Source organism: Brugia malayi (assembly GCF_000002995.4).
Source record: "Brugia malayi strain FR3 genome assembly, contig: Bm_v4_Chr4_scaffold_001, whole genome shotgun sequence".
Lineage (NCBI taxonomy): Eukaryota > Metazoa > Nematoda > Chromadorea > Rhabditida > Onchocercidae > Brugia > Brugia malayi.
The window spans coordinates 1,671,288-1,699,254 of NW_025062478.1; the positions used below are offsets into that span (position 1 = coordinate 1,671,288).

Genomic DNA, 27,967 nt, shown 5'->3' on the forward strand with positions numbered 1-27,967 from the left:
AAATGTTACAGTAGTACCATGGAAAAAAGTGTTACAGTATCAGACAAAATTAGATATTTACGGTATTACAAAAATAATACTATATGCCAGCTTCCGCCTTTTTTTATAAAACTTTTCATAACTAATATTGTGATTGTTTTGGCATTTTTTTTTATTTATTTTAATGTTGCTTATAATGATTTTATTTTATTTTTTACTTATTTTGTTTATATTTTTATGGATGAGCTTAATTTTTTTGTTTGTTTTTGTTGCTGCTAGCTTCACTGCTTTTGCTTGCAAATTGCTAATACAACACGTTTTGGTTTTTTAATTATTTTTTTTTTTTGATGCAGTAATTTAACTTTAAAGTTTAATGCATAATATCATTCTTCTTATTTCCATCTCTCTCTATCTCTCTCTCTTTCTTCATCTCTTTTCCTTCACATATGCATAAATTTAATTTTACTATTATTTATAAATTGTAAAAAAATTGACACGATTATTTCACATGTGTATAATATAAGTATAATATTGTTTTTTCTTTGGATGAATTTCTGTTTTCTTTTTTTTTTCTTTATATATTTCTCATATGCGTGAGTTCAAACGTGTCATACGTGAACGTCATCTTTAGATATTTTATACAAAAAAAATTCTTAAACGAAAAAAGATCACATTCGTTTATTGATTTTAATAATATGTTTCTGTTTTCAAAATTAGGCTTTTAAAGTCATCAAAAAAGAAAAATTAGCCAGCAAACCTAATTTATTACAATGTTAGAATCGGTAATTATCAATCATATCATTATTTGTGAAATGTTTATCATTTCGTTTTTTTTTTTTCTTCAATCGACTACCAATCATATTCCGGATCAGCCAAATAGATTCCGGACTGATCAAATACAATAAATTTTTAAATCATAAAAGGATTATTACAGATTCTTAATAATTCAAGTTTCGCATTTTATTTTCCAGAAAAGGAAAAAGTTAAAACTTAGGGTGGTAGCCATGTGGTGTTTCCAGGTGATGAATCGTTATCGATGTGCGGTTCGTTAAATGATGACGGTGGGAGGGAATCGGTATTAAGCGAAGGAAATACCGGAAGCGGTGGTGGTTCAGCAACCGGTGCAAATAAACGAAAAGTACCAAAAGTTTTTTCAAAAGAAGCAATCACCAAATTCAGGGCATGGCTATTCCAGAATCTTACTGTAAGTTTTAGATCATCTGGCTAATATTCTGGCTGATACAATTAATATTGATAAATTATCAATATTAATTATGAACAACTATTATTAATAATATTAATAATTTATATAATTCGATTACTATATTAATTTGAAATTTCATTTATTACTATTATTTTTATATTTGTCATTATTTTTTTTCTATAATCTCTTTTATCAGTTATAGCTGTAAATGCATGAAGCAATTCTTTTAATTCATTATTATTAATTCTTTTCCAGTCAATTAATATTTGAAATTATATAAACCTCGGATTTATGTAATTGTCAATCATCTGATCCAATTTGATCATACTATTTTACACTATAAATCGTTTATTCTATTTTCATTGTCGTTATCATTACTGTTATTCGTGTTATTATCATTACCATTGTTATCATTGTCACTGTTACTGCTATTATATTATTATAATCAGTTTTTATCTTTTTCAATTCATTTAGGTTTTCTCATTTCGTACAAGCTTATGGGCTTAGGCTTTCAAAAAAACATTGAACAACTGTTAAACGGTTTTTTATCATTAAAACTAATTCACTTTTTTACTACTTTACTTTTTGATTGTAAAAATTTGTTTCGTCTTTTTCAAGTTGAATATTTTTAAAACGTTTTTTAAAATTTTGATAATTTACAAAATATCAAATTAAATTCTAAACTATCAAGGATTTCTTCTTTTGTTTTTTTTTTTTTTTTATTTTTCATATTTTTTTCTATTTCCTGATCATTAATTATTTTATTAGTGTTATATATCATATCATATCATTTTTTGTAGTCTTCATTAACGTCAATAGCTCAGCTAAATGATCAACAAAATATGTTAATAGTATTGTCATCTGATAATAAAATAAGTAGTTTTTCAAAAAAAAAAAACTTTTATTAGTGTCCTTGAAGTCAGCCAATATATTACAAATAAAAATAATAGGGTTACGGTAATTGTTCATTTTCTTTTTAAATTCATTTTTTTAAATACACTGCTGGAAGTCAATCGTTTTTGGTGAGATTTTTCCCCTTATTTCTGCTTTTTTTTTTCTTTTTGCATTTTTTTTTTTTTTGTTTTGAAAAAAATTTTGTCGGTGGATTGAAATAGTAATTGCATTTGGGATTGCAATGAATACATTTAGAAAAATGGAAAGAAAAAATGGAGCAAAAAAGATGCTGAAAATGAAATGTGAAATTTTGCATTTAAGTGCTTTGCAAATTTTGCATTAAATGAAGGAAAAAAAAATTGCATTTAAAGATGGAAAGAAAAAAAAAAAAAATGAAATAACTCAAAAGAAAATTTAATTCCACTTATTATTTATTCTTCTTTTTGTCACATTTTTATTTTTTGCTCAATTTCACTGGATATATAAATTGCATAATTTATTTTTTGAAAATTAAGTTAAATAAATGAAATCTAAATAAAAATTAAGAAAAAGTTTGTCTATATAATTCAATTTTAAATTTTTTTATAAAAAAAGGACTTATATTTTTCTTTAATCTTATTGTTTAATTATCACAATGTTAAGAAAAATTATTGAATAATGGATGAATAAATCTATTAACTATACCATAATATCATTTATATTATCAAATAGTATCATTTCTATTTTTATTAATAATTAACGATATTATTTTTTTTTCTTTTAATTTTGAAAACAAGGAGAAATATTTTTGATTTTATTTTTAAAATCAATTATATTTCCTTTAATAAATATAAAATTTGCAAAAATTTTGTAAAGTACAAGTAGCAATAGTTTATTTAATAAGTTGTGATTGCTTAAAAATTTTAATAAGTTGTAATCGCTTAAAAAAGAGTCAAAATGATTATCAAATTTTGTTCGAAATATTTAAGTTTTGTTTGAAAATATAATAACACATTTTTTTTTTCATTCCCTTTGATGACATATTAAAAGATTTTATGGAAACTTTTTAAAAATTTTAAACTACAATTATTACAGTCATCAATGATATTTGATAATATTGGAATCATATAAATCATTTTTAGTAAATAATTATTAACCAGATTTGTTTAAATTATTAATCTAATTTGTTTGTAGAAAAAAAAAATTATTGCGAAGTGATTAATTTTATTTGCAATATTTGTCATTTTTGATATCTTTTGTGAATTATTAGTTTATATTATTTGTATTTGTAAAGTAATCAATTCTTTTCTGTTTTTCTTTTTCCCTCTTCTCTCTCTCTCTCTCTTCTCTTCTTTGTTTGATCATCATCATTTAATTTCGTTTTTTCTGTTTCTCAAAAAGTTTATTCATTTGATAAAAACTGATAAATGACAGATTGGATTGAATTAAATTAAGTTAAATTAAATTAAATTGAAACATGATTGACATGAAATGAGACGAATGATTAACTAACTGAATAATTGATTGATCAAACAATAAATGAAATTTATTTGATTGACAAATCCTGAATAATTACTAAATATCAAATGTTGTACTTAATAAATAAATCAATTTTCTTTCTCTCCCTCTCTTTCTTTTTCTCTCTCTCTCCATTCCTCTCTCTATCCTTCACCTTTTTATTCATCGATTTTAATAGGTTACTTTTGTTTATTTGATTTGAAAATTTTTATTAATCGATTTTTTTTGAAATTTTTTTTTAAATTATAATTTTCATTAAAAATATATTAAATAACTTCCATTTCTTTTTGAAATCATTAAATTTTTTTCTGACATCTATGATATTATATTATTAATAAAACTGTCTTGAATTAAATTTAATTTATTTTTGATTTCTATATGTATTTTGATTTCTTGATTTTTTAAATTTCTTATAATTTTGAAGCATTTTATTTTATTCATATGAAATTGTTTTAATTTTTAATTGATTACAGCAAATTTAATAATTCAATTACATTTGTGTTAAAATATTTTTGAATATAATTAAAATTGAAAATTAAATAACATTTTTTTTTTTTTTTTTGAAAAAAGTTGTAAATTTCCTCTTTCCATCTCATAATTTTCATTTTTTCTTTCTTATTTATTTATTTTTTTTTTTTCTTATTCTTTTAACAATTTTTATTACTATCATTATCGTTACAGTAATTTCAATGTCTTTTTTCTTTTCTTTTCTTTTTTTCTTGCTATATTTATTATTTCTAAAAAAACTATAAAATAAAATTTTTGAAAAATAAAATTTCTAATAAATTTATAAATCTGAAAGAAAGAAAAAAAAAAAGAAAGAAAAATCATAAATAACTGCAGTGATGCTAGCATTGTATATAAATATATGTATTTTATATTTATATGTTTCTTCTCTTTTCTTTTTTTTTGTGTTTTTTTTTTTCTTCTTGATTTCAAATTTTTGTTTTTTTTTTTTTTTTTTTTAATATTTTAGCTTTTTCTTTTTTTTTCTTCATAAATTGAAAATAATAATTTTAATTTCTTTTTTCACTTTTTTTTTCAGCATCCATATCCATCAGAAGATCAAAAAAAGCAGCTTGCACATGAAACTGGCTTAACAATACTACAGGTTAATAATTGGTAAGTATTTCTTCTTTTTTTTTTGATTTCAAATTTTTTCTTCTGTTTTTGTTTTACTTTTAATACTTTATAAAGTAAGTAATTGTTATTGCAATGATATAAAGAAATTGTATTTTCTCTTTTTCTTTTTTTTTCAAAATAATTAATTTTGTGATAACATTTAATTTCAATTGTAACATTCATTCCATCATTAAACCCTAGTAATAAGTAAATCAAAAAATAAAAAAAATAAAAATTCTTTATTAAAACTTTATCGGTCTATATTATTATCGTTATTATCATTATTATTATCATATTTTTGTTACTATTATTATTATCATTAAATATTGTCGGCAAAAAAAATTTAATCAATAATTCATGCATAATTAGCAAAATTATTTATTTTAGATTAAAACTTCTCTTACCAATTATTAATTTATTCTATTCATTAAAAATTGCAAAAACTTATATTTTATTAAAAAATAAGACAAAACTTATATTAATACTAGTTTAATGCTAATTTTCGATTTTTTTTAATATTAAAACTTTTCCTACCAATCATTAATCTATTCCATTCAAAAAAAAAAAAAAAAATAGAAATTTGTATTTCGTTCAAAAAAAAAGAGTTTCTGTTAATACTAATTTAAAAATTCTTTTTACACAATTAAATTAAAATTCTCAATTAAATTTAGAAAGTAAAAAAGAAGAACAAAAAACTTTTGAAATAATTTAAAGGATTGTTTTTTTTTCTTTTTTCTTGCTTTTTATTTAATTAAAAATTGCACTTTTTTTTTTAAATTTGAATAAAAAAGCAAGAAAAAAAAAAGAAAAATTTATGCTAAATGCAAATTAAAAAAAAAAAATGAAATTATTGAACAGACGTGAATAATAATGATAATGATGATGCATTAGGATAATGAAAATGGATAGTTATATGATCTGAAATGCTAATTGCTTACTTCCTAATATATCATTTCTTCTCTCTCTCTCTCTCTCTCTTTTAAATATATGCTTAAATTGAGTGACAGTTGTTGGTACCATTGATGACAAAAAAGAAAGGAAAGAAATAGGTCAACTAAATATAGTTATTATTATTATTATTGATTTTATTACATCAAAAAAGAAAGAAAAAATTGGGAATAGATATTTTAGAATTATTTTTTAATTTCATTAAAAATATATTAATACATTCAGGAATAATTTTTTCTTTTTTAATTCCAATTAAGTGAGAAATTTTTTCACTTCAATAATTACTTTTTGTTTTCGTTTTCTTTTTTTTTTTTTTGTATTTAATATTTTTTTCTCAATTAACTTATCACTTTATTTAGATTTATGATAACTGATTAAATGAGAAGAAAGGAAAAACGAAAATAAATAAATAAATAAATGAGCAACGATCATACTACTAAATTTATGCATAGACATATGTATATATAAGCAGGAAAAGACAAAAAAAAAAATGAGAAATGCTGAAAAAAGTGAGAAAATTAAATTTGAAAAAAAAAAATTTAATGAAATTGGATGAGTAAGAAAATGAATTGTATAAATTATAGAGTAAAAAAAGGAATTAAAAATAAATTTTAATATTAAAATATTGCAATTTTTATTAATATATAAATTAAAAAAAGAAAAAAATATCTATTTAGAAAACACTAAATGAAATTTTTTTTAAAAAAAAAAAAGATTTTTCTTCTTTTTCCTTTTTAAACACTCTTTTTTTTCTGTTTAATCTATTAATTGATAATATTTTTTCTTTACCTTTTTTTTTTGTTTGTTTATGTTGTTTACTTCATTTTATTTTCACTTTTTTTTTTTTGCTCTCATATTCGTTTTTTTGACTTCATTTTGTCATTTTATTTTAAATTATTTTACTTCATTTTGTATTTTAAATTATTTTATTTAATATTATATTTATTTTAATTTATTTATCCTATAACAATCAAAACTTTCCGTAATTCTTCTTTTCTTTCTTTTTTTTCTTGTTTTATTAGTAGTTTTTATCACTGAATGAACTTAGTAAGCTATCATAAATTATTTTACTTTATCCGATTATCCGATTTAAAGTAACTTAATACCGTATAATTTGATGAGATAATTGTATTATATGTTTAATCGGTCGCATAATAGATGCACGTTATTATAACTTTTTAAGTTTAGATATAAATATAGATAACAAGTAAAAACAATCAGATATATAAATTTAAGAATAAATATAAATTTGAATATTAGTATATATAATTATAATTATGAAAAATAAATATATGTAACGTATTTTAATTAATTCCGTATTTTGAAATTTTATAATATTAATTTTTTTTTTTCTTTCTGAATTCATGTATGATTATTTATTGCATGAAAAATTTTTTCATTATTTATATTATTAAAATTTATAAAATTTTGAACAAGTAATTACAATTTTGTTAATAGAAATTTTTTTTTTTTTTTTTTTTTTTGTTTTTTTGATTTGAAAATTTAAATACAAAGAATTATTTAAATTGCTTAATAATTTATATTTTGAAGGTTGAAAAATTTATTTAAATTACTATTGATAGCATTTAGGATTGATTTGCTTAAAGCTAATAGAGAAATGAGTAATTATCTTATTATACGGTACATAAAGTGTCAAAGCCGCATTGAATTGAAGTGGTATACATTAGCTGCTTGGCTATTTTCCGCACCAATCTCAATTATTTGATGCATTTATAACCAAATAATTATTTGATTCCATTTTGAATAATGGATAAACACATGAATGGCAACTACTTTTCCGCTTATTTAATATTAAAATATTACTTTATTTTACTGTTTTTAAAAATGAAAATGATCAGGGAGAAATATATTTTATATATGGAAATCATAAAAATGATCAGAATTCATTTAAGTAAAAGAAAAAGAACAAATTTTAATGTTTTTTTTTTTTTTTTTTTTTAATCAAAAAATTTGATAGATTAAAAAAATAAAAAATTTTTTCATTTCATTTAATTTCAAAGTAATAATGATATAAATACCAAACGATTATAGCGCATATAAAATAATCAAAGTGTTAATGAAATATTATTAAATTTTAAATTTGGTCATTAATAAATTTTACATAGTATTTATCTAATGAATATTAGGAATACTTTAGAAATACCATAGTATATTTATGATAATTTGTTTGAAATCTTTAATATGTTAAAACAAAATGCTGTCAGAAATATTAGAATATATTAAAAATCGTACAAATGATTTATCAAAAAAAATTTTTTTTTCAAATTTTCATAGATTTATGGTATATTTCTAAAATATATAAGACATCATTAAGTTAATTTTTATATTTATATTAAATAATTATGAAAAAAGACTGCAAGTCAAAGAAAAATTGAAAATGAAAGAAATTAATTAAATTGTTTGCTACTTTATTTCGCACTGATGGATTTGTAGTTTATTTTTTACTTTTTTTTTTTGGCATTCCTTTTTTAGAAAAATGAAAGTAATTTCAAATTTATTTATTTTTTTTGTGTTTTCATTTTATATTCTTATTATCAAAAAATATTTCAGTTGATATAATAATAATGATAATTACATTGTTATTTTATTTAATTTGAAAATTTCAATACTTAGAACAAAATATGTTCATTCCTGAATATCGATATTCTATAATTAATTATTCATGATTGCATACAAATAAAATAATAATTACAAGTGCTAGAATGAAATTAAAAAGAATATATCGTAACTAGTTTATTTGATTACTACTTTACTTATTTTATTTTGCTTTTTTTATTCGTTTTTCCTTCTTCTCTTTGTTGTCTATCACTTTGAATTTTTGTCCTTAAAATTTTAAAAAATGTGAAAAAAAAATTATATGGAAAAATATTTTTTAATCATTATGTTTGATTTTTAACTTATCCTAAAAAGAAAAACGACAATTTTTTTTTTTGCCCTTCCTTTCTTAACACACAAATTTTGCTTGCTTAATTCTCTTTTTTTAGAATCAATTATGCCATTTTTAAATTTTACCTAAAATGAACAATATTAAAAATATTTATAGATCTATCGAAAAGTTTAATGGTTTTATTTATTGATTTTCGGTTTATTATTTGGCACTTTTTGTAAATTTATCTTCAAAATTTTATTTTAAAAAAATTTTTTTTTTATAGTTTCATTATTGATTATATTCAATTGTAGTTTTTAATAGATTAGATCGAGATAAGAGTAAAAAAGGTATGAAAATGTAATTATAAAAGATTTTCTGAGTATTTTAAACTTAATACACATTCTTCTAATAGAGTCCTATCCTTTCCAACTTTTATTTTTTTTTTACAAAATTTTATCTTTTCATTTTTAGCATTTGTCCTCATTATTTCACTCATTTTCATTGCTATTTTCATTACTTGTTATGGTCATTTTTATGATATCATCGTCATTCCTGTTTTCAAATTAATTTAATTAATTTTTTTAATCAATTTTTTTTCAATTTTTTCTGAAAAATTTTGCTTTTTTTTATTTATTATTATTTTTATCATTATTATTGTTACTCTTACCATTATTATTACTGCAGTCATCATCAATAACATTTTCATTTTTATACCAATTTTATTTTAGCAAAAGTTATACCTCTATCATTTTTTTCATCACCATCATCAGTATTATTATCATTATTGTTATCATAATAATTATTATCTATGCTGTTATCATTATCGTCATTATCATATCGTCGCCATCATCCTATCATCATTGCTACTATCATTATCATCATTACTACTCTGATCACTATACTATTATTGCTTTCGTCATTATCATTATCACATGATTGCTATAGTGTTATTGCTACTATCGTTATCATCATCATCATTATCATTATAGTATTACTGCTATTATCGTCATCATCATCACTATAGATAGTATCATTGATACTACCATGGTACTACTAGCATTATTATCGCTGTCATTCCCATCATTATCGTCATTAACAACAATAAGAGGAAGGGAAAGCGCTGGGAAGGCATTAGGATCATCGATTTCTGTTCAGATGTGAAACTTTAGCAGATGCGAATCACACCGTATGATTGATGAGGTTCACTTCACTGTTAATAGAAAGACCTTGGAAATGTAGCAGGCTGAGAAGATGGAGCGAAGAGGTTTAAAGAACACACCGTTCATTCCCTCAGCTGTTCCTACCGTATCCTACATGTAATACTTCTATCTCTCTTTTACCCTCTCAGTACTTTTCAAATTCTTTTCTTTTCACTTCATTTCACTTTACATTTCATATTTTCATCATATCAATATTTAATGATATGATGACGCATTTGGATTTATAATAATAAGAATGCTACTACTACTCCTACAAGTACAACGATTACAACTGCTATGATATCAATAAAGAGATGGAAGAATAGAAAGATGGAATAAAAAGTCTCAAGGGAGAAAGGGAAAGAGAGAGAGAGAGAGAGAGAATAGACGACAAACTAAAGTAGAATACCATATTTGCAAAATTTGCATATTTAAATAATCTTTGAAGCAATCGCGAATGATATTAAATATGGTTTTAAGATAAATGTGAAAATGGAATTGATGAGAAAAGATGGAATAAGTTTTATCCTATAGATAGATAGGATGACTGAAAGAGAAAGAGAAGGAAGCAGAGAGAGGGTAAGAGATAAAAAGGAGAGATTTTTCGATTGGAGCTGTCACAGAGTTCGTTAAGTAAAGAGGAAAGCAGCCTTGAAAATGATGGATTATCACAGCTGTCGAATGAAGAAAATGATTGTAGGGTAAGGGGGGAAGAAAGAAAGCAAGAGAAAGGGATGGTATGGATGGAAAAAGGTTTTTTTTAATGTCGAACTGGGGGAAAAATATGTGGAGAAAGGAAGAAGGATGATGACGATGATAATAATGGTGATGATAATGATAATGGTGATAGTGATGATGATGATATGATGATGATGATGATGTTGATATTATCGGGAAAGTAAAAAGAGAGGGAAAGGGGAGAGAAAGTGAAAGAGAGAGAGTAGAAATGATGTCTTTCTAGTTTAGACTTGAATTTTCTTGAACAAAATTAAACTAATTGGGGGGTTTTCTTTTTTCTTCTTTTTGCTTCTCATATTATTTCTTTCTTCTTTTTTAATCTTTGAAGTATTTCTTGTTCTTCTCTCTTTATTCATTTTCAATCAGTTTATTAAAAAAATGATGAAAGAGAGAGAGAGATAGTTTAAAAAAAAAAAAAAAAAACGGTGAAACATATTTTTTACCACCATTTCAATAACAACGATATTGAATTTCATTAGTTTATTTCTCTTATTTAGAAATTATTTTACAAAAAAAAAATGAAAGATTTCAAAAAAAATTTCATTTTCCCTTTTTTTTTCTCTCTCTCTCTCTGCCCTTTCAATTTCTTTCCCTTAATTTCCAGTTATAATATTAAACTGTGTTATTTTATTCTTTTACTGTCCTTGACACTTTTATGGAACACAAATTATCGACATTTTGAAAGGTGGAATTTAATAGTTTCAAAAAAAAATAGAGAAAGAATGAAGGAGGAGAGAGAGAGAGAGAAAGAGAAAATAGATAAACATAAAAAAAAGATACTAAGACAATTTCATATGATAATTAACTTTACAAGAGCTGAAGAAGTAAAACTTATTGTTTCTGCTAAATTTCAAACAATTTTAATTGATGTTAAATTAAACTATGCTTGTTTCTTATGTCAAATTTCAAGTAACTAGAATTGATTTCGGTTAAACTATGTTAATAAATTTCAATAATTATTAGTAAATTTCAAATAATTTGAACTGATTTAAACTTAATAACTTGAAAAGAACATAATAAATAAATAAAAGATAAAACTTGCTATTAATGCTAAATGTCAAATGAGATAATAAGCTATGCTTATTATTACCAATAAATTTCACCTGATATTATCATCAATAAATGTTTCAAGAGGTTTACATATATATATATATATATATATATATGCTTGTATGTATTCGATAATTACAGTGATTTATTAATATATAAATAATTCAACTAACACATTTCAAAGTTCAAAAAAAAAAAAAATTGAATATTTTACAATTTAAAATTTATTTATAAATATATTATTTATTTGTTATCATGCAAACTTCTTTTCGACCTGTAATTAAAGTATTAAAAAAAAAAAAAATTAATTTTATCTATGTGTGCTATTATTTTGTATTGACTATGCAACTAAACAGCAACATTTATTTTCCCACGGGAAATATTTTAATAGATGAAGCAATTAAAATTTGTTTTGCATTTTGTCCTATCCTTTCTAATTTATCATACTTTTTATTTATTTTTTCTCGAGATTGATGGCAAATATTGCAGTTTTCTCGAGAATAGTGGTCAAATTTTCATCATTTTTTAAAAAGCGAAGCAAAAAAAAAAAAAAAAAAAAAGAAAACAGAAAGAATAAAGCAAATAGAAAAGAACAAAATTTTGAAACTTTTTCCTATCCATTTCTTTCTTTTTTCTTTTTTATGTAAGATGAATGAAGCGGAACGAAACGATTTATGACATTTGAAAGATTTTTTTGAAATTTAAAAATGAAAAAAAAAAAAAGAAGAAACAAATGAAAAAAAAAAAAGTAAAAACAAACGCTTTTAGGAATATTTTTATATTTTATTTAATATTCATTTCATTCGTATGTTTAAAATGTTTTGTAGCTAAAAAATTTGCATGGAAAAAAAAAAGAGGACTAAAAAGAAAAATATAAATAAAAATAAAAATTGGAAGTATATGAAGAGTAAAATGTAATAAAAGAAATGATTTATGCAATATATTTTTGCTATTATTTTTTAAAGTGTAATTTCAACAAAAAATATTCAATCATTTAGTTTTTTTTTTAAAAAAAAAAAACTAAAATTACATAAGTTTTGTTGATTGAGTTCCACGTAACATTTATAAAATGATTATAGCAAAATAGATTAGTTATCTACTGCCATAAATTTAGCAAGATTAAGAGGTAATAAAAAGAAAAAAAGATTTATGATTTGATTTTTAATCAGATTAATGTTCTTTTTTTTATAAGCAGTAGTAGGAACTGTAATATAAGCTTGGAGAGAATTACGGTTAATAAATTTATTATATTATTAAAAACAATTGCTAGAAATTTTGTCTAATATAAATTTTTTTTCATTGATAGTAATAAGATTTAAAGTTTACGACAAGAATATTGCTATTATTGATCTACATTAAATAACAAATAATATTTCTTTGACAAAAGATAAATGTATTATTTTAGTTTGTTTTTAATCTACAAACTTATTTCTACTTGAATTATAATATTTACAACCATACATTTTTTAATATTCTTGCATATATTTTATAAGTTCTAATAATTTGCGAAAAATATTTTAAAAATTTTAAATTTTAATATGAAATGCAACTAAATAATCTGATATCATTCCTGAAATGAATAACTTAATTAAAATAGCTATTAATATGTTGCATTAATTATTCATGGACAAAATGAACAGAACTGAATTGAAATGAATGGATGAATTAATTAATGAATTGGAATTTGGAATGGCTTTAAAATGAGTCATAGCATTTTTCATGTGAAATGAATGAATTAGAATGAATTTGAATTGAATCAGAAATAAATAAATGAATTGTTTGAATGAATTTCGATCAGTATGGTTTTCTATGAGATGATATGATTAATGAACTAGTAATGAATTAATTTTAGATTTCTATTGATTGTGCTGAATGGATAAATTTAAATATTAAATTGAAATTTAGATATTTAGATATAAAATTATTTTAGATTTCTATTGATTGTGCTGAATGAATAAATTTAGATATTAATGAATGAATGAATGAATGGATGAATAGAATTGGAATAAAAATTAAAATAGAATGAAAATATGGCTATTTTGATTAGTCTTTTTTAAATATTATATAAATTATTTTGTAACTGTTTTTGATAGTTATTTATGGCATCACAAAAATCATTTTTTTATACCATTCATTTGGCACATTTATTCATCAAAATAAAATAAATCGATTAGATATATTGTTGCTGTAAGTATTAAATGATATATAAGTATGAGAAGGAGTCATTTTATGAGGGTAATAAAAAATTAGATCTTATGGCATCCATAAATGGATTATGGAGTTGTTATCGAAGTTGGGGGAATTTGAAATTAAGAACATAATGGAGAGAGAGAGAGAGAGAGAGAGAAATGAACGGAAGAAATAAGCAGTAGATTGAAATTAAAAACAAAAATTTTTATATTAGCAAAAAAATTAACACGAAAGGAATGAATAAGCAAGATAATAGTATTTTTGATAACTAAAAATAACAAAGAAATAGTGATAATAGTAATAATAAACATCAAACTTTTAAATTATCATTTGCTAATAAAAGTAATAGTAATAAAGATCAAAAAAAGTATTAATAATAAAAAAATAATAAAGATCAAACTTTTAAATTATTATTTGCAAATTTCAATTCTACGCATCTTTGATTTATAAAATTTTGAATTATATAATTTATGTAATTAATTGTCCAATAAATACTTTGATATTATATGACAGAAAGAAATGATCATTAAAAATAATGCTATTTGAGAAAAAAAAAAGAGAAAGAAAAAGAAAAATCATTAAATATATATTTTATTCGTGTCTAAATGAATTTAAAAGTAGACAGAATTCAAATATCAATTGCTTATAGAAATAAATTTTTTATGCTAAATTTAAAAAATTGCTAAAATGTTATGCAATGATATCATTGATTATTTTTTTATAGGTTTATCAATGCTAGGCGAAGGATTGTCCAACCGATGATTGATCAAAGTAATCGTGCTGGCCGGCCAAATGGTGTTAGCGTTTTTAAAAATAGGAGGAGGAAAAGTAGTGGTCAAAGTCCTGGTCCATCACCTGGTCAGTTAACTTTATTGTTGTTATTGCTTATGTTTTCTAATTTTTAAATTCAATTCTTATTTTAAGAAAAATTTAGTTTTCACAAATTAAAACAATTTTTTTTTGTCCAAATTTTACAACAAAATTTATAGCAATTTAATTTAATTAATTTTATAAATTTTTATAGAATAATATCTTTTTTTTTTCTTCACTATTCCTGCAAATTTTGATGCGAAAAAACGTTGGAAAATTTATACTACTATTTAAATTATATTATAGTTGCACAACTTTTTTTTTTTTTTTTTTTTTTTTGCAATATCAATAATTTTAGCCAATAAATTAATTTTAAAAATTAATCAGTTAAATAATTTTTCTTCTTATTCATAGTTTTTGAAATTTCTTATATATAATCCTCTACTAAATCCTTCCAAACAGTTTATTGTATAATAATTCATTAATTTAATTCAAATTTAATAAAAATTCCTGCAATTTATTTATTTAATTTCTTTTGTCTTTTCTCTTTTAAAAAAAAAAATGTTTCATTATTTCAGATTTACTAGGTGTTGGTCATACCTACAGTCCTGACAGTAATCAGTTAACTGCAGCAGCAGCAGCGGGTTATCCAGCACAAGCGATGTTTCCCGGTAATCCGTATGCAGCCGGTATTGCTCATCCGGCATTTACCAATCCGGCGTATGTTTTCCTTTCCTTTTACATTTGATAAATGATAACTGATTGATGCAAATATCATATTCAAGTATGTAATAATATTCAAAATATGATATATTTTTAATTCTAAATTTTTTCGTCACTTTTCCAATAATTCACTGTTATTTTTTTATTTCTAATAAACTACAATATTAACTATTAAAACATTTAAAGGTGTATTGTATTTAGTTTAACATTACATTTGATGAGTTATATTTTGAAATTACATTTTTGCTAATTAATTAAATGTACTGAAAGCATTGAAGCATTGAAAGTAGATTAAAATTACAATTCATAACCTATAGTATAGTAGGATTATTTAATTTACTTTTTTTTTTTTTGGTATTTATATAAGCTTTGGCATATTTTGCATAATTTATGAAATTTTAAAAATTTCTTCACTTCAATGTATTTTTATTTCCCACCAAAATAACTAGTAAATTAAGTCTACAAGTTATGTATACTGTGAAAAATGATTGCAAAGAAATGAAAAAAGAAAAATAATTTTTTTTAAAAAAAAAGAATCACAATAAAAATAAATATGTATGAGAACTTAATGAAAATTTTGGACTTTTCAGTTGGTGAAAAAATTCATTTCATTCATAAATAAATAATTTCTTGGTTTTAAACTAAGAACATTTATTATTTATTAAAATAACTGCGATAAAATATCAGAAAATAAACTAATTATGTGTGTAAAAATTTTTCTGCTTCTAAAATTAACATATTAAGTTTTTAAATTTTTATTTTTTATTTTTAAATTAAAATTCTGTTTTTCTAACAAAAAAAAAAAAGTATATTTTTACAGTGCATTAACGGGCCATATGTTTATGCCGGGACCGATGAGTCATATGATGGCACCGTATAGTGCGGCGCAAACGCAGATGGGCGCAAATGTATGGATGGAATCATTGATGCCAGGCCATATGTCTATGGATGCATAAATATTGTTATGGCATTTGAAGGAAGTCATTAATGATCTATATGGGATGACTTTGTGATTTCTTCTTGATGAAGCAATGAAGATCGAGAAGGAAAAAAAAAACAAGAAAAAATTCCGGAATTCCGGAACGATCAATCATCCGTGTAACAGCTACAATTATTTGGAATATTTTCAACATGGAAATGAATATTTGCATACACGGATAATAATATCTGAATACACAGAAAATAATTACAAAGAAAAAAAAAAAAGAAGTATTGTGATATGTATGAAGGAAGAGGATACTGTAATTTCTATATTAATGATAGTAGATATACGGATGGGTTATTCTCTTCTTTTTTTCTCTTTCTCTTTCTCTCTTCCTCTTTTTCATTTAATTTAAAGTTTAAAAATTAAAGAAATGCAAGTAATAGAAAATAAAATATATTAGGAAATGATGGTAATAATAGTTCAAAAATTTTTTTTTAACCAAAAAAAAAAAAGAAAGCATTTTAATTTTATTATTTATAAAATTCAATTCCGCAATTCTTTCAAGTCTTTAGCAAAAAAAAGAAAAGATAATAAAATCACTGTAAAACAAATTTATTACTTTTTTAAATGTTATTATTAATTTTTTTTTTTTTTTTCATAATTTGCTCAAATTGAATTTTTGAACTCAGTTCTGCTTGTGTCGGTGTTTTTTTTTTTTCTATTTTTCAAAAATCTTTTTTTTTTTCGTATTTTTTTTCTATTTATTACTCTTTTATATGTTTCAAAGCTGAATAATACAATATTAATTTATCACTAATTTATGTGCAAATTTGAATAAAAATAAAATTCATATTTTATTTCAAACTTAATTGTTTATTTTTGAAATTGTGAAATTAAATCAATTTTTTTTTCTCTTTTTCTTACTCATTGATATGTGTTAAAATGTTAATCAAATAGCGCCAACTATTCAAAATTGTATAATATCAAAACAAAACAAAACAAAAAAAAATATATATATTAGTGATACTGTTATTGTTGTATTAACTTAAATTATTTGAATGAAAGATTTTAAAAAATTAAAAGGAATATTCCTCATAAAGCTTTTTTCTCAAAAAAAAAAAAAAAAAAAAAAAGAAAATAGAAAAATAGATTAATTACGGGAATTGAAATTAATTGATAGAAATCTTTTCTTTTTTTCATTTTTTGTATTTAAAAATTTGCGCTTTCTTTTCAATAAATAATCAATCTTTCATCATAATTTATATGTGAAATTAAATTTGAAATGAAATTATATGTTTTCATAACAAAATGGAACAGAGTAACAATTTGTGCTAAAATAACAAACTTTAACCATTTGTCAGTTTAAATTTACTGCAAAAAGTATTTTTTGAATAAATATGTTTAAAAAGAGCTTATTTATCAATCAATCAATGAATCAGCCAATCAAACAATCAATCGATCAAGCGATCAATCAATCATTTCAAATCATTTCCTGCAAGTTTGTTATTTTTTATTTTTTTTTTATTTTTTTTTCAACCAATTGCAATGAAAATGCATATGATAATAATGCTATATCAACTGGCAAAATAATAATTTGCATATAATTCGAAATATATAAACTCAATTATTCATAGGCCGGTGGACAAATAAAGATCTTCCAGATATGTTTTCTTTTTTTTTTCTCGAACATTTATTTTTTTTTTTTTTTTGATGTACTGATAACTGATAAGTACAGTATGATATGAACTTGACATTTACTATTATAAGCTTTCATTAATTTCTTTTTTTAGAAGTGATTAATTAATAAATGGAAAGAAAATTTCTAAAAGATCAAATATTTTGTGGCAAAAAAAAAAAAAAAAATTGACAATTATTATCAGTAAAAATGTCAGCACAAATGATTATGATAAATAATTTATTTATTAGAAATTATAGAATTAATTAGTTAATTGATTGCATAAAAACTGTACTTATTATTTATGCTTTATTTATTTCGCCATTTTTTATCGTTATCATTTTATTACTATTATTGTTATTACTATTATTATTATTATTATTATTGTAATTATTATCGTTGTTATTATTATTTGTCGGTACATACAGGGCTCTTGCTTTTTCTCTTCTCGTTTATTTCTTATTTTTTGTCTCTTTCTCACCCTGAGAAAATATTAGTTTTAAATAAATTGAAAAAGATAATAATAATTTATCAATTATCATATTTCTAATTAGAATGTAAAATGCTAATCGATTATTCTGGAAAGAAGCATTTTAGAAAATGTTTTGACAAAAGTCAAAAAAAATGAAAAATGTAAAAAGATAGCTAAATTTAAATTATTTTAAGAAATAGTACTTCATTTTCTAGTTTATTTCTTTTCTTGGCTCTTTTTTTTTATCCTCTTTTCTTTCTTTCTTTTTCCTCTCTTTCTCTTTAAATCAAATTTTAAAATTTAGAAATCAAAATGAAGCGAAATTTTGTTCTCTTCTTTTTTTTTTCCTTCTTATGACGCGGGCTCTGTTATCCATGACTGTTTATTTACTATTCTTTCGTACTCAAATATGCGTGTAATTTTGTTTGTTTATTTGTTTATTTATTTGTTTATTTGTTTTCTTTTTGTTTTTTAAGAAAGGAATTCTATTTCCGTTGCATTTCATTCATTTGGATAGGAAAAAGGAAAAAAGAAACAAAATAATAACAGAGAAAGTGAAAAAAAAAAAAAAAAAAAAGAAAATGAGGAAAAAACGAAACAAAACTTTAATTCCTTCTTTTTTTTTTTTGTAATCTTTATTAATAGTTGGAATTTGAAGTTTTATCTTAAATTTTAGATTAGTTTTAAATAATAAATTCAGCTAGTTATATTATGATATTATTGTATTTCTTAAAATTTTTTAATTATTTATCCTAAACGGAGATATTATTTCATGATGAACTGAGAAAATTTAATTTACATTTCAAAAACCAATTTCATTTTTGTTATACAGGTCTAAATTTAGTATTTGATAGATTGATTAATTAATTAATTAGGCTCTAAATTAATAGATTAGCTTGAGTTCAAATAATTTTAACGTTTCAAAAATTTGCAATATAATTGCTTATATAAGATAAACATTTGCATGATTTTTTATTAGATAATTTAATAAAAATAAATCGAAAATTTAATTATAGAATTCAAATTGTTTCTATAAATAAGTTTGTATTAGAAAGATATAACGGAGAAAAAGTTTTTTTTTATTAAGATTTTGTTTAAACAAATTGCATTCATTGGAAGAAATGTAATTAATTTTTCAATTCATTGTGAAATTGGAATTAAAAATTAATTATTTTATTTAAATATATTAGTACAATTGATTGATATTAGGTTGTATTTATGATCATAGAAGCAGCATAATGTATTGTTAACTGTGAATGATTATAAATAATTTGATTTGATATGATGCGATATGATCTGATTTGATATGATATGATATGATATATGATATGATATGATATGATTTGATATGATATGATATGATATGATATGATTACTGTTTCATTGCATTATACGTCTTTTTTTTCATTTCATTTTTTATTTTCTTCTTTTTTTTTTTTTGATGCTTTTATTCTTTTGTCTTTTGCGTCAAAATGTTGATAAAAATTCTATTTGCTATAAATTTTGCATTACATTACAAACATTTTTTAATACAAAATTGTTTTTAAATAATATTTTTAAATTTTGTTTTAATTGTTTTTAATATAAAATTTAATTCATTTATTTACTATTTAAAGCTTGCCACTTTTCCAAGATTAAAAAGTAACATTTAAGAAGCTAAAGCAAAAATAAACAAATTGAATTTAAAAAAAAAAGAAAAAGGAAAAATTTTAACTTTAAAACAAATGAAAAATAGAAATTTTTGATCAGTAAAAATATTGAATTAAAAACTAAAGCTAACAAATAAAATCTGCTGAAAACTCGAACTCAAAAAATAAAAAAAAAAAATTGGTTTAAATTGAAAGATGAAGAAATTATAAGGTAATATTTACTAAAGAAGATAAAAACAAAAGAAAATTTTGAATCAGTGTTATTTGAAATTGTTTAATTCCAATAATAAATGATAATAGTAATACTAAAGTCAGTAATTAACAAATTTTATACAATGATAATACCTAACATTTTAAGTTTTTTTTTTTTTCTACCTGAGGAAAGTTTCATTTTAACTTTTCATTTTTCTGACCAAAAATTTCAATTAGAATTTTTCTTTTTTTCAATTAGAAAAAATTTGAATTAAAATTAGAATTTTTGGTTTATAATTTATTATGGTTATTCTTTTCATCTCGATGATTTGTTAATGAAAAAAATGTGTTTTTTCGATACATCTTTTTCATTTATTTTAATTGAATTAATTTCAGCTATTATTGCATAATAATATAATTTCAATCAGTTCATTTTTAATTTATCCATCACTAAAAAAAAAAAAAAAATCCAAAATGTTGTGAAAAATTTTTTTCAAACATTTTTTATATTTTATCCTAACTTTTTCGTATGTTTTGAAATTTCTGCAAAAATTATTAATCATTAATGTTTATTTTTTTGTAAATTTTGTAACGAATTCAAAATAATACAAAACAGGAAATTGAAATTATCCACTTTTAGTTTTAATTCAAGTTCAAAAAAAAAAAAAATCAAATTGTATTACTTTTTTTTGAATAAACAATAATTATTACTATAATTTGTTCTACTTATTTTTTCCTTTACATTTACCTTTTTTTTTTTCTTTTATTCTTTTTTTCACTGAATTTATCATTTCATTTTATTCTAAAAAAAAAACTAATTAAATGATTAATCAAATTTACCAAAGAAGCGAAAGTAATTAACGATAATGTCAATAATGGATAATATAACAATATTTATTCAATACTACTATTAATAATAATAATAAATAATATTGATAATAAATAATAATAATATATTAACAACAAATAAATAATAATGGAAATAATAATGATTATAATAAATAATTGTAAATAATTGCGAATAATTGTAAATAATTGTTTCGCATACCGTTCAGCATTATAAATTATTGGTATTCACATCATCGCGAGACTGTTTACTGCAACATATCTTTTTGAACCCAACTGATCCGTTGTCAACCCATTCGTTGTCACCAATCCGTTGTCACCCGTCCATTGTTATTCATCTGTTGTCATCCGTCACTCGTTCTCATGTCCTTGAAGTATTATGTCTGATGTAAAAATGGTAAATCAAACTTCAAATATCAAATTGAATTGGAACAATTGTTTGTGATGCATAATATTTTATTAGTTAATGCATTTTTAATATTTCATATCTGACTGATTCATTCTAAAACAGCAAATCCACTTTAAACAATGGTGGCAGTGATAATAGATAACTGATATTATTATCATTATCAGTTCCAGCCTTTATCATTGATGAGATCGCATTAACTTTTTTTTCCTTTAAATAAATTTTACACAGTGTACTAAAATATGTAATTCGTTGACATTTGAAACACATTTTTTAAAAAAAAATGGAAAAAATTTTAATTTTGCTTTCATTTTAATATTATCGAATTATTCCTAATTTCAAATTATTTAAGTAATCAATTCATCTTCTTGAAAATTATTTGAAGAGAAAGTATATGCTTTTAAAAAAAAAAAAAAACAATTTTTTCAAAAATTTTTGTTTTAATTTCAAATTTATCTTACTTTTTCAAAAAAAAAAAAAAAAATTTAATTTTCAGTTTTAAAAATTTTTCAGTGCTAGAGCAAAATGTAAACGAATAAATAATTTCATACTGTTTGTGTAATGAGAAGATTTGAGTTAATAAATTGAACTAAATAAAAATAAAAAACTAACTAACCGTTTTGTCATCATTCGATTACTTAAAAATGATTATTTAAAAAACATTTAAAAAGTTGTTTATTATTATTATTGTTATTGCTATTATTACTTCAATGAAGTAATAAAATACATATGTATTTAAATTAAAATTTATTTCAATTTTTCATTGCAATTTTTTATTCGACTGAGAATCGGTAAGAAATTATTTTCTGTTAGAGACACATTTGTTGTCATTTTTTTTGCAAATATTGGGCAATAGACTTTTTGGCTTGCAACGGATTTTTAGCGTTTTTATCTCTCTAAGCCATAAACTTTGCATGAGCTAGAAATTTAATTTCTAATTTTAATATCACTGGAAGATATGACAAATTTTAATGTAACTAATTTTAAAGTTTAATTGACAAATTTTAATGTAACTAATTTTAAAGTTTAATTGACAAATTTTAATGTAACGAATTTTAAAGTTTAATTGACAAATTTTAATGTAACTAATTTTAAAGTTTAATTTTGCTTTAAATATGCTAGCGAAGAACAAAAGCAACTAAGGATGAATCAGCATCGTAACACTGCAAAAATAATCAACGAAATGCAACAATCTGAATATGATAGCTTGTTTAATATTATCAGTGAATGTTTGGATGTTTATTTTGTTGACAACAGAAATTCTTATCAATATCCATCATCATATCACTAAGTGATAAATTAAAATTATGATTTATTATTAATGAATAAGTAAATAAAAATTTCAAATGAAATCTACATCATAACAACATTTTCAAAAATAAAATATGGCCAACTGTTACAGTCTGACTCATTAGCATGCTATCATAGTTTGAGCATTTCAATTAATTAAATTCTTAATAATTTCATTTATACTAATTATTTGTATTACTCGAAGGTATTGTGAATTAACTCTGAATTTCACTCTGACGTTTTATTTATTTATTTACTTCACTATTTGAATTTGAAAAAAACTCATTCAGCTAATTAATTAATTTTTTATAGAAAAAAATCAAATAAACCAAATTTATTGCAAGAAAAAAAAAGTGCTATAAATAGACACACATAAAAAAAGCAATAACTGAATGCATTTTTGTTTTTAAATTTAAGTTAATTTTGCTCTATTACTATTTCGTTTCATCTTCTTCCATATCATCGCTTCCGGTTACTGATTTTTTCATACTTTTTGAATCTGATACTGATGATACATCCGGTATATCACCCGTTTTGCTTTCACCACTACTACAATTCAATTTTATCAATAATTCAAGCAAACCACAATATATTCTATTCAACTTATCCATTTTATATTTGTCACTTTTAATATTAAAATTTTAAATCAAAAAATCAGAAAAATTGTCACAAACCTTTTCATTTCTTCACCTTGTGATACTACTGCGTGTGCATTGTTATGTTCCATCAAATCTTTCTATAATAACTTCGCATTTGCCTTATTAAAATGGCATAATTTCATTGAAAAGTAAAAATAACCAAAGTATTCTTACTGCTTTTTTCGAAATTACTTTTTAAACTTTTTTTTTTAAATTCAATTTTTATTAAAAAAAAAAATGCGATATTTTGTGTGTTACATCCGATAGTATTATCTAAAATTCTTTCATCTTACATAAGCATATTTTTAGTATATAACAACAAATTTAGTTCAAAAAAAAAAGAAAGAAAAAGAAAGCAGAATTGAAATATAAAACAAAAACAACAAATGAAACATAATGTTACTAATGTAAACAAAAAATTTTATAATAATATTTTGCCAATTTTATGTTAACGCTTAAAATTTTTTGTAAATAAAACCTAATTTGCTTAAATAAACTATCAATATAAAATTTAAGTAATTTGAAATAGTAATTTAAAACAAAAAGCAAATATTCTCATTAATAATACATTGTTATTAGTTTAAAAAATTATTCATTTATAATTTTTTTTTTTCTTTGAAATAACAACTAAAGAATAATCTGCTTTTTAAAATTTCAAACAAATATGGTGCAAAACGGTAAACAAGAAAGTGAAATGAAACTAATATCATAAAATTTCAAGAACTGCTTGAAAATGCAATATTAAAATCTTTGTTATTACCTAATGATAAACTAACTCTATTTGATCGACAAATTTGATTTGAAAGAATAAAAAAATAATTTTAGTTGTATGTCAACTAATTAAATGATAAGGAAAAATACTTAAAAAAGCAAAAAAACAAAAAACATACTTTTTCTCGGATTTGATTAATTAATTGACGCAACCTATCTTTTTCACATAAAGTGCTGTCACCTACAAATTTTTTTTTTTTTTTTTTCGATGATGACAGTGATAATATTAATTATAATAACGTTAATACTATTATTAGTAAAATTAATAGCATTAATAGTTAAAAATAATAGCAAGCACATAAATGACATTTGTTCATCAAAAGAATATGGACATGATTAATAAAAAAGAGAAAAAAGTGAAATATAAAAACAAAGCAAAAACGTTTGTACAAGGAAGCAAAAAATTAAATGTAAAAATTGTAAATAAAATGGAAATCATTTCAGTAAGCTTTCAATACTAGAAAAGTAAAAATTTGTTTCAAAAATTTTTAACAAAAAAAGGGAGAACAAGAATACGGCGATGCTTAAATGTCATGTAATTTATGGTAATATTAAACAAATTAATCATACAATAAAAATAATAAACTAATTTTATCAAATTAAAATCAAATTTAAGCGTTGATTAATTTGAAATAAAATAATTCAAATAATATTAGCATTTCTAAAAAAAGAAAAACAATGAATCATAATGTTAATGGAAAAATCAAAAATTATTTGAATTATAAATTTTCGTTTTAGGAAAATGAAAAAAGATGATAATGTAGTTTATAACTTTGTAATTTTGTGAATTACTTTTATCAAATTCTGATTAATCTAAGCATAAAGCTTTATTGTTGGTTTGAATCAAAGAATTACCATATTCACTGCATGTAACAGATTGTGTTGATGTTGAACGACGTGCTGCAATTAGCATTTTACGCTTACGCAGTGTACGTGAATGCACTGATAATTCTTCTGCCTTCTAAAATAGTATCATTATAATCATAATATAATATACTTATCGTATTCGGTAATTTTTTCTTAAATTATTTTTACATTTTTGTTTTAAATAATACATCTATGTTTACAAGAAATAATTATAAACTACAGATTTACGATATGGATAATACGGTAATGAATTTATACTCGCCGTACAATTATATACTACTAGTTTCTTCGCGTACAGTAGTATGTAAATTGTTACTGTAGAATACAGTAATGATTTTATTTTTTCAAAACGCAATCAAGTAATATTTTCATTGGGTATAGTAGTACGTAAATTATTACTGTAAATTATAGTAATGAGTTTAAGCTATCATGCAAGTACCTAATACTACGTACATTGGATATTGTGATAGTATGATTACAAATCATTGCTGTAATTACAGTACTTAGATACAGTAATACAAGACTATCTTGTGTTCAGTGGTATAATTGCAAATTATTACGGTAGATTACAATTTTATAGTACGAACTTTGAATTCGTATACAGAATATTTATAAAGAAATAAAAACAAATTACAAATTCTAACATCTCGAATCATCCTTTCGTGTATATTATCAGGCTGTTTGCTTACATGCTTGATCGTAACAATTGGTGCGGCACCCTTTTTAATGTTACTGTATTTATCACCTTGTAAAGTGATGCGACGATTCTCGCAGTCATAATAGCACGCAATTGATGTGGTTATAAGTAGAAGTATGATGAAAATTGTAAGTAATATCAAGACATATAGCCTAAAACTATGGACAATGAATATTTTAAATTTGTTTTAATAATGATCTAATTATTTTAAAATTTCATTTAACAATCGAATTGAATAAGAAAAACTAATATTTAATTAAACAGAAATATAGGGAAGTAAGCTAAAAATAAGTCAGTGTAACTTCAAATCGACTAACTTATCAAGTTTTTAATAGTGCTATATTAGATAGTAATGTTTCAAATTTTAATTTAAATTTCAAAATGGATTTAGCACTTTGCAAAACAATTAGAATTCATTTTGAATTTAAGCAAGAAATTTCATTTTACTCAGTCAAATTTGACTTAAGGTATTGCTTTGAACACTGTTTTCTATTAATGATTACAAATAGCTGTCATAATTAAATACTAAGAAAAAGGAAAACATCAAAATAATAAAAATAATAATTATAACTAACTCAAAATAACCAAAAATTAAATTATTTTTGTATTTTGTTGATACGATAGTAATATTTGTTAATGTCATATTAGATTCTGTATCATTCCATATCGAATCATTATAATCCGAAATCCATGTGAATGGAATATAAGTTGTCGCACTTATTATATTTCTTTGCAAACGCTGACTAATATTTGATCGTTGTATTTCATGTTCACTTAATTTTGCATTCGTTTTAGTAACTTCTACCACTTCTCTGATATGTCGCATTTTTGGTTCAAAGAAATTTTTTTCCCATTCTATAAATTTCAATTTAAAACAGAAGCTTTTACTTAATAATAAAAATGTTACCGAACTGTTATTCAAATTTTAGGAGAAAAAAAAAGGCAAATTACGTTCTTTTTTTTTGTTTTCACCTTTCGCTTTTTTTGTTCCGAAAATAAGGAAAGCAAAAAGGAAATGAATTTTAAATTTAAAACTGTTAAATATGATTTGAATACAGTTTTTTTTTTTTTTTTTTTATTCCAAATTTTTTAAAGTATTTGAAAATAAATAATACTAATTTCATGCTTTCATTATTGTATGCATAAAACTGCATACATTTAAAATATATTATTAACTTGGAAATTTTTTTTAATTTTCATTAATAATTTAAATCATTTAAAGCAATAATTAACATAAATATTTAAAATAGTAATTTTAACCTGATAAAAAATTTTGCATAAATAATGTATTATATTCATTATGATCACTTGTTATCCATAAACGAATACATTTAAAATGTTTTTGATCAATATTATCTAATCTATTCTTTAGCATATTCTCTTCTAATATACAATTAACTTCCATAATTAACTGATTTTTGTTTTCTTTTCGCACATTCCACATTAATGGACAATAATTATGATCATGAAAAAAAAAAAAGTAGTAAGTAATAATTTTTTGAATAATTCATTTTGATTTTTTTTTTTTTTCTTTTTTTCTTATATAAATGAAATGAGTGGATTATTTTTTTAATATCTAAATAAACGTTGGCGAATTAAATTCAATCTTCAAATAAAACTAAGACTTAACAATTGCTTTGAAAACAGTAGCTTTTATTACATATTCGATTAACTCTTTACTGTGAAGAAAAAATTATGAAAAAAGAAAAAAGTAAAACGAACAGTCGAACATTTTTTAGTCTAATCATTACAAATTTCAAACTAATCAACTGATATTTTAATAATTATTAAATTTTAACAAATAGTAACAAACAATTGATAACCTAATTAACCTGCTCAAAAAAAAAAAAAAAAAAAAAAAAAAACATTAGTGTTTTGACCTATTTATCACTGCATTAAAATATTCTATTTTTGTGTTTAATTTGAATTTTTTTTTCATGTAATACCAAATTTTACTTTTTTTTTTTTCAATGAGTAGAAATCAATTGTTAGAAATTCTATCTAACACCTGTTCCTGCTTTTCTAATAGAAATGAAAAAAAAAAACAAGAAACAGAGAATAATCATTTTGTTAGAACACAAAAACGTTCTATTAAAATTATATGTCAAACTGATAAATTTAAATGAGGTGTAAATGATAGAAATAAAAAATTGTCACCTATAAATGAAAAATATTATTGAACATTTTTTTTTTTTTCTTAGTAACTGTTTTAAAGAACTGTGAAAAGAAGAAAAAAATAAAATCAAAAAAGCTTTTATATTTATGAAATACACAATTATTTTCATAAACCAAAAA

The 27,967-nt window shown here is 21.8% G+C and overlaps 2 protein-coding genes across 2 annotated transcripts in view; one reads left to right on the forward strand and one right to left on the reverse strand.

Moving 5' to 3' along the window:
- The window catches only part of Bma-unc-62 (uncharacterized protein), a gene marked incomplete at both ends in the record, with an annotated part of 38,803 nt that extends 22,603 nt beyond the window's left edge, over positions 1–16,200 (forward strand). Inside the window, 5 exons of the mRNA XM_043081304.1 lie at positions 999–1,183; positions 4,620–4,696; positions 14,436–14,569; positions 15,100–15,241; positions 16,065–16,200. Coding sequence (XP_042937238.1) covers positions 999–1,183; positions 4,620–4,696; positions 14,436–14,569; positions 15,100–15,241; positions 16,065–16,200 — 674 coding nt within the window. The remainder of the gene's footprint in view (positions 1–998; positions 1,184–4,619; positions 4,697–14,435; positions 14,570–15,099; positions 15,242–16,064) is intronic.
- A 6,933-nt stretch (positions 16,201–23,133) lies between these two features.
- Positions 23,134–27,116, reverse strand: Bm8756 (Uncharacterized protein; the record flags this gene model as incomplete). Its single annotated transcript, XM_043081305.1, has 7 exons — positions 23,134–23,248; positions 23,374–23,435; positions 24,228–24,289; positions 24,964–25,069; positions 25,620–25,824; positions 26,248–26,527; positions 26,933–27,116. The coding sequence occupies 7 exons, from the start codon at positions 27,114–27,116 to the stop codon at positions 23,134–23,136; spliced, it is 1,014 nt and encodes a 337-aa protein (XP_042937239.1).
- Positions 27,117–27,967: the final 851 nt, after the last annotated feature.